The sequence below is a fragment of the Sprattus sprattus genome (genome assembly GCF_963457725.1).
Source record: "Sprattus sprattus genome assembly, chromosome: 15".
NCBI lineage: Eukaryota > Metazoa > Chordata > Actinopteri > Clupeiformes > Clupeidae > Sprattus > Sprattus sprattus.
The window spans coordinates 6,927,304-6,941,082 of NC_137913.1; the positions used below are offsets into that span (position 1 = coordinate 6,927,304).

Consider the following 13,779-nt stretch of genomic DNA (forward strand, 5'->3'; position numbering starts at 1 on the left):
AAAAGGAGCTTTACTGTGGCCTCCAGCAACAATGGCCCTTATTCTGCCACCACACAGCCACTCCAGCCAGGGCTGCTCCTGGACCCTGACCACACAGTGTGCCCCCTGCCTGGACGCATGCTCTTCTCTCTCGGAGGCTAAGGGGAAAAGGCACTCAGTGACTGTCACTGACAGTTCCCATCTAGGCCACAAGATTAGATTAGATTCAACTTTATTGACATTGCACATAGTATAAGTACGGAGACAACAAAATGCAGTTTAGCATCTAACCAGAAGTGCAGAGTAAGAGTGTGGTAGGAAACATAAATAAGATATATACAGTATGAAATAAGATATGTGCATTATGAACAGTAGTATAACTGGTAAAGACTATAAACATGAGCAGCAATATTGCTATTTAGCATTAGGAAGTGCAGATATGACATAAAGATGGAGAGGCTAAGTGCGTTTGACATGCAAACTGGCCTCTTGAGGTACAAAGATCAGTTGCAATGTTTTGTTGAGGGATTCCCATGGTTTGAATGGTTAGAAGGGAGAATTAAAAAAAAAAAAAAAAATTAATCTAGGGCTCACCTCTATATTGTCACCTTCATTTCACGAGCTTCTAATAGTTAAGCTAAAAATAGCAATGGATGACTATTTGATAAGGTTAAACAATGAAGGTGATTATAGCCTCTAAACTGAAGGGGACCTTTAAGCTTCAGTGGTTAATCCTTGGCCTTTACCTGCGTAAATTAGACCTGTCTGTCGGCAGGTTGGGTTACCTCCGATATGGGAGAGATAAAGAAGCACAAAGTGTGTCTTTCAGGTGGCCTTGGTGATAAGTGGCGGTGATAAGGCCATGGAAATCAGTGCCCGAGAGCCTCACTTACAACACATTTACCATCAAACTATATATCATTTAGCGTTCAAGTCTGTCCATGGGATTTAATGGTTGTGTGAGTTTACAAATGTACAACTCATTGGTCAAATTGCGGAGTGCAAGAAATGCATACTGTTTATCCAGCTGTTTTATGCCTTACGGGACACTTTTCTTATAACTAGGCCATTCCTCAGAACCAGGGCAAAGCACTCCCGAGGACCAGATTCATATTTTCCGAGTGATTAAAGACATTGCGTTTGTTAAGGTGGAGAACCTTTAGTCAGGGGAGTGCAAAAAGCCATTCACACATAGGACATATTATTTGCTCCACTCCCCACACTTTTCCCTTGGCTTACTCTATGTGTACTCTTATTAATAATGGATAGCCCTGTAATTGAGAATATATGCTAAGAGCCAAGTGAAGGTCAAATGTCAAGATGCTGTTAAGGTTCTTTTGAATGCGTGTCCGTTTGCCGGTGGAAATCAAACCAGAAGCTGGCTAAGTGTCTAAGGCTTCTGGGAGACCTAGTGCTGTTCAAGCACAAGCTGCCATTCATACGGGTGTGACACCTGAGCCTTCTGGCAAGCCCACAGGCTCTCTCTGCAGATCCCCTCCGAAGCGAATGGAGGGAGACATCGGGGAACAAGCTTCCCACAGGCCCTTCTTTTGGGTCATCCGTACGCTTTCGAGAAGTATGAAAGGGAGGACTATGGCACCTGCTCAAAAGAAGGAGCGTATCCCTTTGGAAACACGCTTTGAGGGGCTTTTCTTTTTTTTCTCCCCTTTTTGGGGTTTGCTCCTTCAGGCTCAGCGTACTCGAGTTTCCATCCTTGGAGACTTGTGTGTGCACACACCGTCCAGTTTAAGGGCCGGACATATCCACTTTCTTGTCCAAAAGAGTGCCCATTGTTGTCCTTGACGATATTTATCGGCATGACAAGACAGAATGTCTGTTGAAATGCCTCCAGGGGCCTTTGGATTATGTGGCGGTCAATCAAGTGCATCTTTATTAAAAGTTTAGTGGAGAAGGGCCAAGGTGGGATGGGCTAAGGCAACAGACACGTAGGGAGGGACCATCGGGTGGCTGGTTAACTCCTGTTGGAAAGGAAAGTGGGGCCACAGAGGAGAGAGCGAGAGAGAGAGAGAGAGAGAGCGAGAGACCGGAGGTAAAGGAGAAAGCCAAGAGGAAAGGATGGTGTTTCTAACCACCAAGCTCGTGGAGCGAGTGTCCCTCTTCGTGTCTTTCGGGGGACTAGTGACCTCGTTCGTCACGTTCTTCTTGCCCCTGTGGAAGACCATGAACTCGGACCTGAACGAGATGGAGAACTGGTACGAGGGCCTGTGGCACATGTGCATCTTCACCGAGGAGTTGGGCCTGCACTGCAAAGCCTACGAGTCCACCCTGGCGCTGCCCGCCGACAAGCTGGCGTCGCGGGCTCTCATGTTCATCTCCATAGGCACAGGGCTGCTGGGGGTGCTGGTGGCGTTCTTTGGGCTGGAGGGGGTCAACGCTGGCGCAGGACACGGGCGTCTGAAGAGGGCTCTGCTCATCACGGGAGGGGTCCTCATCTGGGTGTCGGGTCTCACCACCCTGGCCCCCGTGTCCCTGGTGGCCTATTTGACTGTGGTGGAGTTCTGGGATGAGAACATCCCCGACGTGGTGCCACGCTGGGAGTTTGGCGAGGCCATGTTTTCCGGGTGGATCGCGGGACTCCTTCTGGTGGTTGGTGGGTCTTTCTTGTTCGTGGCTGTATGTATGGGGGATTACGAGGCGGAGCAGGCTGAAGATTTAGCCTTCTCGAAGGAGACACCAAGGACACGGTACTACCTAAAGACAGAGGTCCTATAGATTGATTCGCCGCCGCTGAAGGACTGGGCGTGATAACTATCTGAGCCTTAAGATTAATGAAACCAAGGTCAGTTGCAGGAGATTTGGAAGTCACCTCTGAAAGCCGATCCGAATATCTAGCTTCCAGAATTATAAAATGGCATGAAAATATTGAACTTTTTAATGTAAAAAAAAAAATCCAAAAGTTTTGTTTTATGGCAAAACTGTATTTTTACCTCTGTTGAATGGACACGCAAAGGTAATTTTCATTTGACCTTTTAACAGTGTAATTTAAAGCTTGCTGAGCATTGAGGTATTTCAGAGTCAGTCCTAGAAAACCTGCATCATCTGTAAATTTGGGAAAGCTCAGCATGATTCTCTGTGCACCTTCCATGCCTGTCTGAGATTATAGGGATCTCTTTTCTCCTGCTCTCATCCAAAGCACAGGATTCATGTCCACCGGGTCAGGTTGAGTGTTATATTTTACTTTGCAAACCCATTAAAATGAAATCATTCCGACGTTAAAATACTTCAGAACGCTTTTTCTCCTTATTACTGCAGCAATATGACTAATCTATCTGTGTAAAATGATGTCTTAACTTAACAGATATATTCAAATTCTATTTATTTTAAATCCTCCTTATGCTCTGTGGTTGCCAGGACGACTCTGTAAACACAATTTAGGAAAGGAAGAAAGAATGATTGAATCTGGTGCTGCTTAGCTGTGCCTGCAGTTCTTAAACCACACACACACACACACACACACACACACACACACACACACACACACACACACTTAGCTGTGCCTGCAGTTCTCTTTCTTTGATGCTGATCCCGTTTAGCAATTTGTTAATTAATTAATTACACACACGGGAAAACACACTCTATGCAAGTGTGGTAAACAGAAATAGTGAAAAAGCTCCTTCACAGTCATATAAATACAATTTTGGCTGTGTAGAAATGGACAAACAAGCAGTCTGTCAGTTGACAATAAAATGTGCATCAATGGCAGACATTAAACCACACACACACACACACACACACACACACACACACACACACACACACACACACACACACCACACACACACACAACACACACACACACACACACACACACACACACACACACACACACACACACACACACACACACACACACACACACACACACACACACACACACACACACACACACACACAGCTTTGTGAATGACAGCAATTAAACGGCATCCCCCCCACTCCCTTCAGTTTGACCAGTTTATTAGTGAACATGATACAAGCCCTCCCCTGCTATCTGATGGTGGGTGTCTGCAGTGAAAGAAGCAAATGTAACAAACAGCCTCTTAGTGTCTGCTGTTGCCTTAAGGTTAATGAGTTGCACAGAATCTGACACTGCAAGAGGGAGTTAAATTATTCTGTTTTACCACAATATTGATCTTTAAAGGACAAACAGCCAATCAGCCTCATTCATTTTTAACACACTTCCCGAGATCTCAAACAGTGGAGCTAAGTCTAAATCTCAGACATTGACTTTAGTCACCGGGGGGTCCTACTGGAGGGATAACAACATTGCAGGGTGCTGACATTTCAATTTAGCAAAGCTGTAAACTATCAATAAATGATTCACTCACAAACTGACCTTTCTCTAATTAATGTTTATTTCATGAACATACGTGATATACTATGTAGATACTATGTAGATATCATATGTCCTGGGTCATTCTTGCCCTGGAGGGGAGGGTCAAGGTAATGTCTTGCCCCTCTATATACCACAAGGATCCCTATGACTTTATCCAGTTTTGCTGGCAAATACCAGTGTGCAATACCTTTGATGACCAGCAGAGAGCTTAGTGAGTGGATGCCATACAGACTGCTTACTGCAGCAGAGAAAAAAAATGTAACACATTTTTGGAGGGATTTGTTTGTAATCTTTGCTTGTAGTCTTGTAGGCGTTAGTAGTCAGCTCATGCCTCCCACTCTAACCTGAGAGTCACTCGGAAGTCCAAGAAAACAGAAAGCACGAAATCACACTAAATCTACGGCGCCTTGACAGGTCAGGGGACCACATGAGAGAATCATTGTAACGACCACTTCAAGATTATGTTGTAAAAACGTTCCATTCCTTTGCAAAAGCACCCTGCACTCTACATTTAGTTTAAAACCCGAACAAACCTGATGTTTCTCTCCCACATTGATCACACAAATATTCACATCCCCTCATCCAGGGGTGTGTCTGCTTCTGAGGAAGCCCATGACGAAATGACTTCACTAATGTTAATGACTTATCCCAATCACAGTGCAATCTCACACGAGTGATCTCATCACCAGTGATTGAGCATGACATGAATGTGAAAAGTGACATTGGTGGGTTGATCACTGGCTTCTCTGGAATACATTTGCATTGAGCAGAATCTGCATACACACACTCACACACACACACACACACACACACACACTACGCTGGTCAGAATCTGCATACTGACTATGCTGGTCAGTCTCTCTGAATCCCCTGAGGTCAGACCCAGAGGACAGGTTTCTGTGGACAGACGACCGGAGGGACGACCGACAGACCTGTGGACAGACGAAGACGAGTCAAGACTCTCATTTAGGGTAACACACAGACACACCTGACAGAGGGACGGATCAATGCTTTTCAGAGTAACTAAAAAAAAAAAACCTGAGAGAGATAGCAGGAGAGAGGGATGAAAGGAGAGTCTGAGAGAAGGAGAAACGAGAAAGGGAGTGACAGTGTGGGACCATGTGAGATGAGAAGGAGAGAGAAAGCGAGACACAAACTGTGACAGAGAAGTGAAGGGGGGGGGGCAGAGAGTGATCAAAATGCCTGAGTGAATGAAACAGGGAGAGAGGTGAAAGAGAGAGAGAGTGAGGGAGAGAGAGAGAGAAGGAGAGAGAAAAGAGAGGGGGGGGGGGGGGGAGTAGAGCGGTCTGTGAATTCATGCTGTGTTAGCATCCCCTAAGCAACTCCATCAATACTGCATACAGCTGAGAAACTGGCAAAGAGCCCTGGTGCTGCATTGGAGGGCTACAGTAGCGGGAGGAAGAGAGAGAGAGAGAGAGAGAGGGATAGAGAGAGAGAGAGAGAGAGAGAGAGAGAGAGAGAGAGAGAGAGTGAGGGATAGAGGGATAGAGAAAGGAGCTTACAGTGTGACCACTAACTGCTGCTTGCTGCTGTTCTGTTCTGTTCTGTTCTGTTCTGTGCTGTGCTGTGCCGTGGAGCCCTCTCGCTGGGACTCAACCCCTTGTGTGGAACTACTGCATCCACTGCAGTCAGAGAGAAACAGAAGGAGCGAGAGAGAAGAGAGAAAGAAAAAGGAGTGAGTAAGACCGGGAGAAACGAAGAGAGAGAGAGAGAAACAGAGACAGATAGAGACAGAGAGAGAGAGACACACACAGAGAGAGAAAGACAGAGAGAGAGAGAGAAAGAGAGACAGAGAGAGAGACAGAGAGAGATATAGAAACAGAGAGAGAGAGAGAAAGACAGAGAGAGAGACAGAGAGAGATAGAGAAACAGAGAGAGAGAGAGAAAGACAGAGAGAGACAGAGAGAGAGAGAGAGAGAGAGAGAACAGGAGCCGAGCACAGGAAGACACAGAGAGAGAGAGAGAGAGAGAGAAAGACAGAGAGAGACAGAGAGAGAGAGAGAGAGAGAGAGAGAGAGAGAGAGAGAGAGAGAGAGAGAGAGAGAGAGAGAGAGAACAGGAGCCGAGCACAGGAAGACCCAGGTCGGGAGCACTCAGTGGGAAGAAGCCAGTCCCACCGGGGGCAGGGATTGTTTCTTGAGGGGGGATCTGTGCTAGTATGTTAGCGCACTCCGCAGGATTGGCTCAACACCGGGGACTGTGACAGGACCTCAGTGCACCTGCTTCAGACAGGCTTTGGGTGAGTACCTCTCTCTTCTTCCTCTCTCTCTATCTCTGTTTCTTTTGGTATGGCGGGGAATTATGGTGATTTATTAACAGAATCAGTTCAAATGCTTGCTGCTGAACTTGGGGAGTGTTTATTTGATTTGCCATTAACTGTAATTGCTGTGTCTGTGGTATGCGACGTTAAGACATCCCACACTGCTCTGTCAAGGAAGTTGCTGGGTTTTGTGTACAGACAGATTTGACATATCAATACAAATTACATGACTTCCTTTGTTTCCATAAATGTACTTTAATTAACTAAATCATTTTTTAACAAAAAATAAATAACTTTCACATGCCCACACACACATACACACAGAGAGAACAGGGGAGAGAGATACAGCTTTAGTTACTGCTATGCAGTTGAAGGTTTTAAAGAACAAGGAAGACATAGAACGCCATCAATCTTAATCAAAATGTGTAAGCAATGACTATCCATACTCACTCTGTTATTGGTTAATAGAGGTTGGAGTCATTACCTGGTGTAATGTCCTTCTGGCGTTTGGCTTTCATACTTGTACCTGTCAATGTAAACGCTTTGACTTGACCTGGATGATTTAGTGTAATGACACACTGAAAGATCTGGATGCTTCTAGTCATTGCTAGCTGTCACCAGTCCACTGCTACAGCATTCTGTCTAGGACTAAATGGCTTGAAATACTGTCACTGGAATAGATTCAATTTTGTAGTGTTGGATAAATAATGAATTTCTTAAAATAATAAATAAATACATGACACATTAGAAGCAGATGGTGGATGTGAATGGGCTTTCCCTCCTCACTTTGAGGTCCTGGTGTATGCGTATATCAATCTCAGTTCTTATTACTGTATCTGATCTTAAGTGGTTGGTACGAGAAATAGATGGATAACCACCTCTGCACGTGGCCTCCCTTACCCACGACTGCAGCACAAAATAGGCAGTGAATTCCATTACAAGCTCAACCACATGAACTCTAGTGCCCTTATTGCGATGGAAAAACAGCTTGTGACTCCATCCATTCCATTCAAAAAATGAAATTCTCCTCTCAGGGAAGCTGATCCGAAAGCCCTTCTTCCTCAGTTCCAGTTCCTCAGCTCGTCATGGATGCCAGTTTCTTTTAGTTGGGTTAAGGCTGTGTGAGGTTATGGTCAAAATGGGCGATTGTCGCTAATTCACCTTTTAGACGTAATGTAATTCACTGATCATGTGAATTGGGGATTGAGGCTTAGTGAAAGCCCAGAAAACAAAGAGAGGTCCCCTGCAGTCTGGTATTACTCTGGCTGAACATGCAACCAAGCATGTAGACAAGTCACACCAATACCTTTGGTTGCCATGCGGAAATGTTTCTTATTCTGAGGTGTGTATTATTGTGGAAATCTGATTAGCTGTAATCCAATGTTTATTATACATTTGCAGTGTAATACTGGAAGCCTGAAGATATAACACAAGTCAGTCCAAAGCCGCTTTCCGACCTGTGAAAATTACAACCTGGTACGATTTATCTACTTTTTTCCCTGCCAATTCAGAATCCTCTGTGTATTTGCCTAAGGAATGAACTAGATTTCTGAGTACCAGAGAAATGTATGAACAATAATTAACATTTCAATTTGGATTAACAAATGTGTTAAACCCCCCCAGGTTGTTCGGAGAATGAAATAGTTTTATTAACGTTGTACCCAGCTGCATGAAAAAAAATACCTGAGAGTTGTGGAACTTCCACAACAGCAAATGTTACTCCTCTAAGGAGTTCTATTTTAGCATGCTGGAGTTTGGAGCTCGGGGTAAATTCCGCTTGTTGTGCAAGCAGCTGTGGGATGCCATAATCTGGGGAGGATCTCTTATGGTTTATTTTCGTGCAAACGAACGTGAAGAAAGAGAGGCAATTGTGAAGATGTGGGACACATGAATGGATTGGGGGAGGGAGTGAGTGGGTGTGTGTGTGTGTGTGTGTGTGTGTGTGTGTGTGTGTGTGTGTTTGTGTATGGGTGTGTGTGTTTGAGGGGGGGTGGTCAAACTGGATCAAGTGCTGCGTTTACCTCTTGCGAATGTCTCCCCTTATCACCTCTAGATCAAAGCAAGAGGCCTAATATTTAACCAGTGCCTCATTTACCTGGGAAACAGGTGTCGGAAGATTGAGATAGGCCAACACATTACGCTAACACAGTTGAGTGGTTGGAGCCATTGAGACTGCGGTATCTATAGAGACTGCGGTAGAGACCCTGGTAGAGACTGTACCCTGAGGGAACACAGCACTGTGTTTGGCCTTTCAGGTAACCTTGTGTTACCTGTTTCAGGTAATCGCATGTGCCAATTCTTTTTCCCCATTGTGTGTGTGTGTGTGTGTGTGTGTGTGTGTGTGTGTGTGTGTGTGTGTGTGTGGGTGTGTTGGTGTGTGTGTGTGTGTGTGTTTGTGTGTGTTACCTGTTTCTACACAAAACACACAGCTGAAAGAAGACAGCTTTGTTGGCTGTTGATTGGTCTGTTGTCATGGTAATTCTGTAAAGCAGTCTTCTCTTGACCACTACAGTGTTTATCAACATTGACAATCACCAAAGCGTGTCATGGTATCTCTGTAAAGCAGTCTTCTCTTGACCACTACAGTGTTTATCAACATTGACAATCACCAAAGCGTGTCATGGTATCTCTGTAAAGCAGTCTTCTCTTGACCACTACAGTGTTTATCAACATTGACAATCACCAAAGCGTGTCATGGTATCTCTGTAAAGCAGTCTTCTCTTGACCACTACAGTGTTTATCAACATTGACAATCACCCAAGCGTGTCATGGTATCTCTGTCCTTCAACAGAGCACTACCCCGTGCCCAGTCTCTTGTCCCCTGGGTCCAATGTCTTAAGATTGAGAGACTTTTTTTATGCTTTGAGAGACCAGTCCTCTCGTCTGGGGTGAATTACATAGGGAATCATGGTTAGCATATATATGCATATGCTCATAATAATAATAATGCCACCAGGCAACGCTTGTATTCAGAGAGAAGCCTGAACGTTGGCTTATGGGGATGGGGAAATAACGCGTTACCTCTTTACCTCCACACATTATATTGATCAGGTCCCAAAGAGACGGTTTGTAAATTATTAAAACTATAGCAGCATGAAATGTATGTCAGCTCGAAATTTAAACTATTCACTGTTAATCCTTTGAAAGACCCCAAACCTTTTCTTTCTTCTTTTTTTCTGTTTTTGTAGACACTTTGGCATTGGCAGGTGTTTTTCTGAGCACTTGCTTCGCCTGCTATTTTCCCCCTAGCGATGCAGGCATTAAGGTTTCCTACCTGCCACTTGGCCTAGCATGCTGACCCCACATCAGTCTGCTCCACATTCATTGTTAAGTCCCCCATGTACATTCCAGTAAACAGCATTAGATTTGCGAGAAAGTTAGCGAAGCTGACAGCTTGTTTGCTTGAAAGGGTATTAGCCCTGCTTGGGAAAAAGGCCCAACAGGGAGAGACTGAGGGTGGGGGTGGGGGTGGTATACGGAGTGTGTGTGTGTGTGTGTATGTGTGTGTGTGTGTGTGTGTGTGTGTGTGTGTGTGTGTGTGTGTGTGTGTGTGTGTGTGTGTGTGTGTGTGTGTGTGTGTGTGTGTGTGTGTGGAATCTGCGTCATATGTTGTGAAGACCAAATCTGCTTAACCTACTTCGAGGTTGGAGTGAAATATCTTCAGTTTTGCTAGGAACCCAGGCAGACTATCAAGAACAATTCACATGACACAATAGAGGCCCCACTGTACTTAATTTTTTATTGTAAATATATGTCATGTGATGCTACAGCTGGATGTTTGCTATAATGTTTCATTTGACCCAGTGAGGTTAAATAACACTCCAATGCAGCAGGAAAAAGGATGCAAACACAGAACTGCAGTTGCTATGGAGATGTTACGAGTTGTGCAGGGACTTGGATGCCCTCCTTCTGCCAAGGGGTAGAGTATTATTGTGTTTTAAAACGTTTGTTGAACATAGAGGAATCCATTCTGTTTTAGTTCTCATTCGAAAATAAGACACTCAACTTTGTTGGGCTGTTTACTTAAAGAGGCAATTGCGCTCAGAAGCTTTGAAACTCTAAAATAATTATTTAATTATTTTAAAATTCGAATGGTAAAATAATAACAAGCAGTAGATGCTCGTTAGATGTAAACATGTGACCAGAAACTGATCAGTTGAGAAACATGTAAGAAATGAAGCGGAGCACTGATGACACCTAACTTGACAGATCCCAACCCCAGGATTCTTCCCTGTTTTGTTTAGTGTGGGAGCACACTGTTGAATACTCCTTCATTACGCTGCCCTTGCCCCCCCCCCCCCCCCCCTCTTTCTTTCTTTCTCACTTTAAGGAGAACTGTGGTGTGATCAGAATATTAATGGACCTTTTGTATTGTGTTTTAGTCACAAAAAAGTTGCCTTACAAATCAAACACTTGCACTTAATGTGGGACACCTACCAGTCTGTCACTGCTTGGCTCCCCTCGTCTTTATACACATTAGTGTCTGTGGTGAAAAATCCAAGCTTTAGCATTGTTAGGCAGAGATGGTTTGAAATACCTTAGCAGCGGTGAAAAGGTTAATTAGCATGGCTGCAGGGATTTTTTCCCCCTCCGTTTTGTAACTTGGGGGAACTTCTCAGAGCCGTTGTGGAAGCCTGGTGTCAGGAAGTTAATGGATGTCTTAATGATGTTAATATGTGACTATTTCTCGGCTGCTGCATGGAAAAACACTGCCAATTACCACTGCTGCTCTCTTTGAAATGATGTAAACACACACACACACACACACACACACACACACACACACACACACACACGCGCGCGCGCGCACACACACACACACACACACACACACACACACACACACACACACACACACACACACACGCACACACACAGGCATTTTACACCCAGTAGGATAATAGACCTGAAAGGTCTGTTTTGGGCTTCTTGAGTCACTCTGAACCATTGCCCCCCGGAAATGGTTGCTAAGATATTCGGATTCAAGGGGACTCAATTCTGGCACACGGCCGTGGATTTTATTTTTTTCTGTCCCATGAGCCAAGACACCTTATGTACCCCTTCACCCCCCTCCCCGCCTCATCCTTTGTGTTCCCCTGTGAAGTTGACATCCTTCATTCTGTCTTTCTTTAAATGTCAGCCGCCCATGTGGAGGGCCCGAGCAGTTCAAACGAAGGGGCCAAAGGGAACTCACTTTTTAAAGTTGTCGCCAGGGAAAGTATTGTGACACAAAACAACATCCCACTGCGGTAAAAAGAAGCCTTGTCATAGCTGTCTAAAATGGTTGCACTGCCGAGCCCAAAGTCTCCCCTAAAATCCCTCCGCCTGTCAGCTCTGCCCCTTCCTGTCCCGACTGACGCAGCATTAACGGGATGGGATTAATTCTTTGATATGAAACAGAACAGCGCGGCCGGCGGTGTCAGCCCAGGCAGAGTCATTCTAAGCGTGTGATTTCCAGTGACACTTGTGCCGATGCAGGCCCTTCTGATGGCCCTGCTTGGCATATTTGACATGGTAAGGATGGGGGACATTGTGTCTTTGACATGGTAAGGATGGGGGACATTGTGTCTCTGACATGGTTAGGATGGGGGACATTGTGTCTCTGACATGGTAAGGATGGGGGACATTGTGTCTCTGACATGGTTAGGATGGGGGACATTGTGTCTCTGACATGGTAAGGATGGGGGACATTGTGTCTCTGACATGGTAAGGATGGGGGACATTGTGTCTCTGACATGGTTAGGATGGGGGACATCGTGTCTCTGACATGGTAAGGATGGGGGACATTGTGTCTCTGACATGGTTAGGATGGGGGACATCGTGTATCTGACATGGTAAGGATGGGGGACATTGTGTCTCTGACATGGTAAGGATGGGGGACATTGTGTCTCTGACATGGTAAGGATGGGGGACATTGTGTCTCTGACATGGTAAGGATGGGGGACATCGTGTCTCTGACATGGTTAGGATGGAGGACATTGTGTCTCTGGCATGGTAAGGATGGGGGACATTGTGTCTCTGACATGGTAAGGATGGGGGACATTGTCTCTCTGACATGGTTAGGATGGGGGACGTTGTGTCTCTGACATGGTAAGGATGGGGGACATTGTCTCTCTGACATGGTTAGGATGGGGGACGTTGTGTCTCTGACATGGTTGGTATGGGGGACATTGTGTCTCTGACATGGTTAGGATGGGGGACATTGTGTCTCTGACATGGTAAGGATGGGGGACATTGTATCTTTGACATGTTTAGGATGGGGGACATCATGTCTCTGACATGGTTAGGATGGGGGACATCGTGTCTCTGACATGGTTAGGATGGGGGACATTGTGTCTCTGACATGGTTAGGATGGGGGACATTGTGTCTCTGACATGGTTAGGATGGGGGACATTGTGTCTCTGACATGGTAAGGATGGGGGACATTGTGTCTCTGACATGGTAAGGATGGGGGACATTGTGGCTCGACATGGTAAGGATGGGGGACATTGTGTCTCTGACATGGTAAGGATGGGGGACATTGTGTCTCTGACATGGTAAGGATGGGGGACATTGTGGCTCGACATGGTAAGGATGGGGGACATTGTGGCTCGACATGGTAAGGATGGGGGACATTGTGTCTCTGACATGGTAAGGATGGGGGACATTGTGTCTCTGACATGGTAAGGATGGGGGACATTGTGTCTCTGACATGGTAAGGATGGGGGACATTGTGGCTCGACATGGTAAGGATGGGGGACATTGTGTCTCTGACATGGTTAGGATGGGGGACATTGTGTCTCTGACATGGTTAGGATGGGGGTTCCAGGGTCTCATAGTTGCCGCAGCTTATTATACAAGGTTACTCCTCTATGCTTTATGTAACGAATTTGCAATGGGTCTGCATTTCTCTCAGAATGGGATTCCTCAGTTAGACCTCTGCGGACTCTCTTCTCTCTCTTTCTCACTCTCTGTCTCTTTCTCTTCTCTCTCTCTCTCTCTCGCTCTATGTGTCCCTCTCTATTTGTCTTTTCTGTCTCTCTCTGTCTCTCCTTTTCTTTCTATCTTTCTATCTCTCTCTCGTTCTCTTTCTCTCTCTCTCTCTCTCTCTCTCTGTCCCCCCTAGTGTCTCTCTCTCTGTCTCTCTTTCGCTCTGTCTCTATCTCTCTCTCTGTCTCTCGCTTT

The 13,779-nt window shown here is 45.5% G+C and overlaps 1 protein-coding gene across 1 annotated transcript; it reads left to right on the forward strand.

Moving 5' to 3' along the window:
- Positions 1-2,055: 2,055 nt before the first annotated feature.
- On the forward strand, positions 2,056-2,712 carry cldn26 (claudin 26; the record flags this gene model as incomplete). Its single annotated transcript, XM_080852000.1, has 1 exon — positions 2,056-2,712. One exon carries the CDS (start codon positions 2,056-2,058, stop codon positions 2,710-2,712), a length of 657 nt encoding a protein of 218 aa, XP_080708126.1.
- Between the last annotated feature and the right edge of the window lie 11,067 nt (positions 2,713-13,779).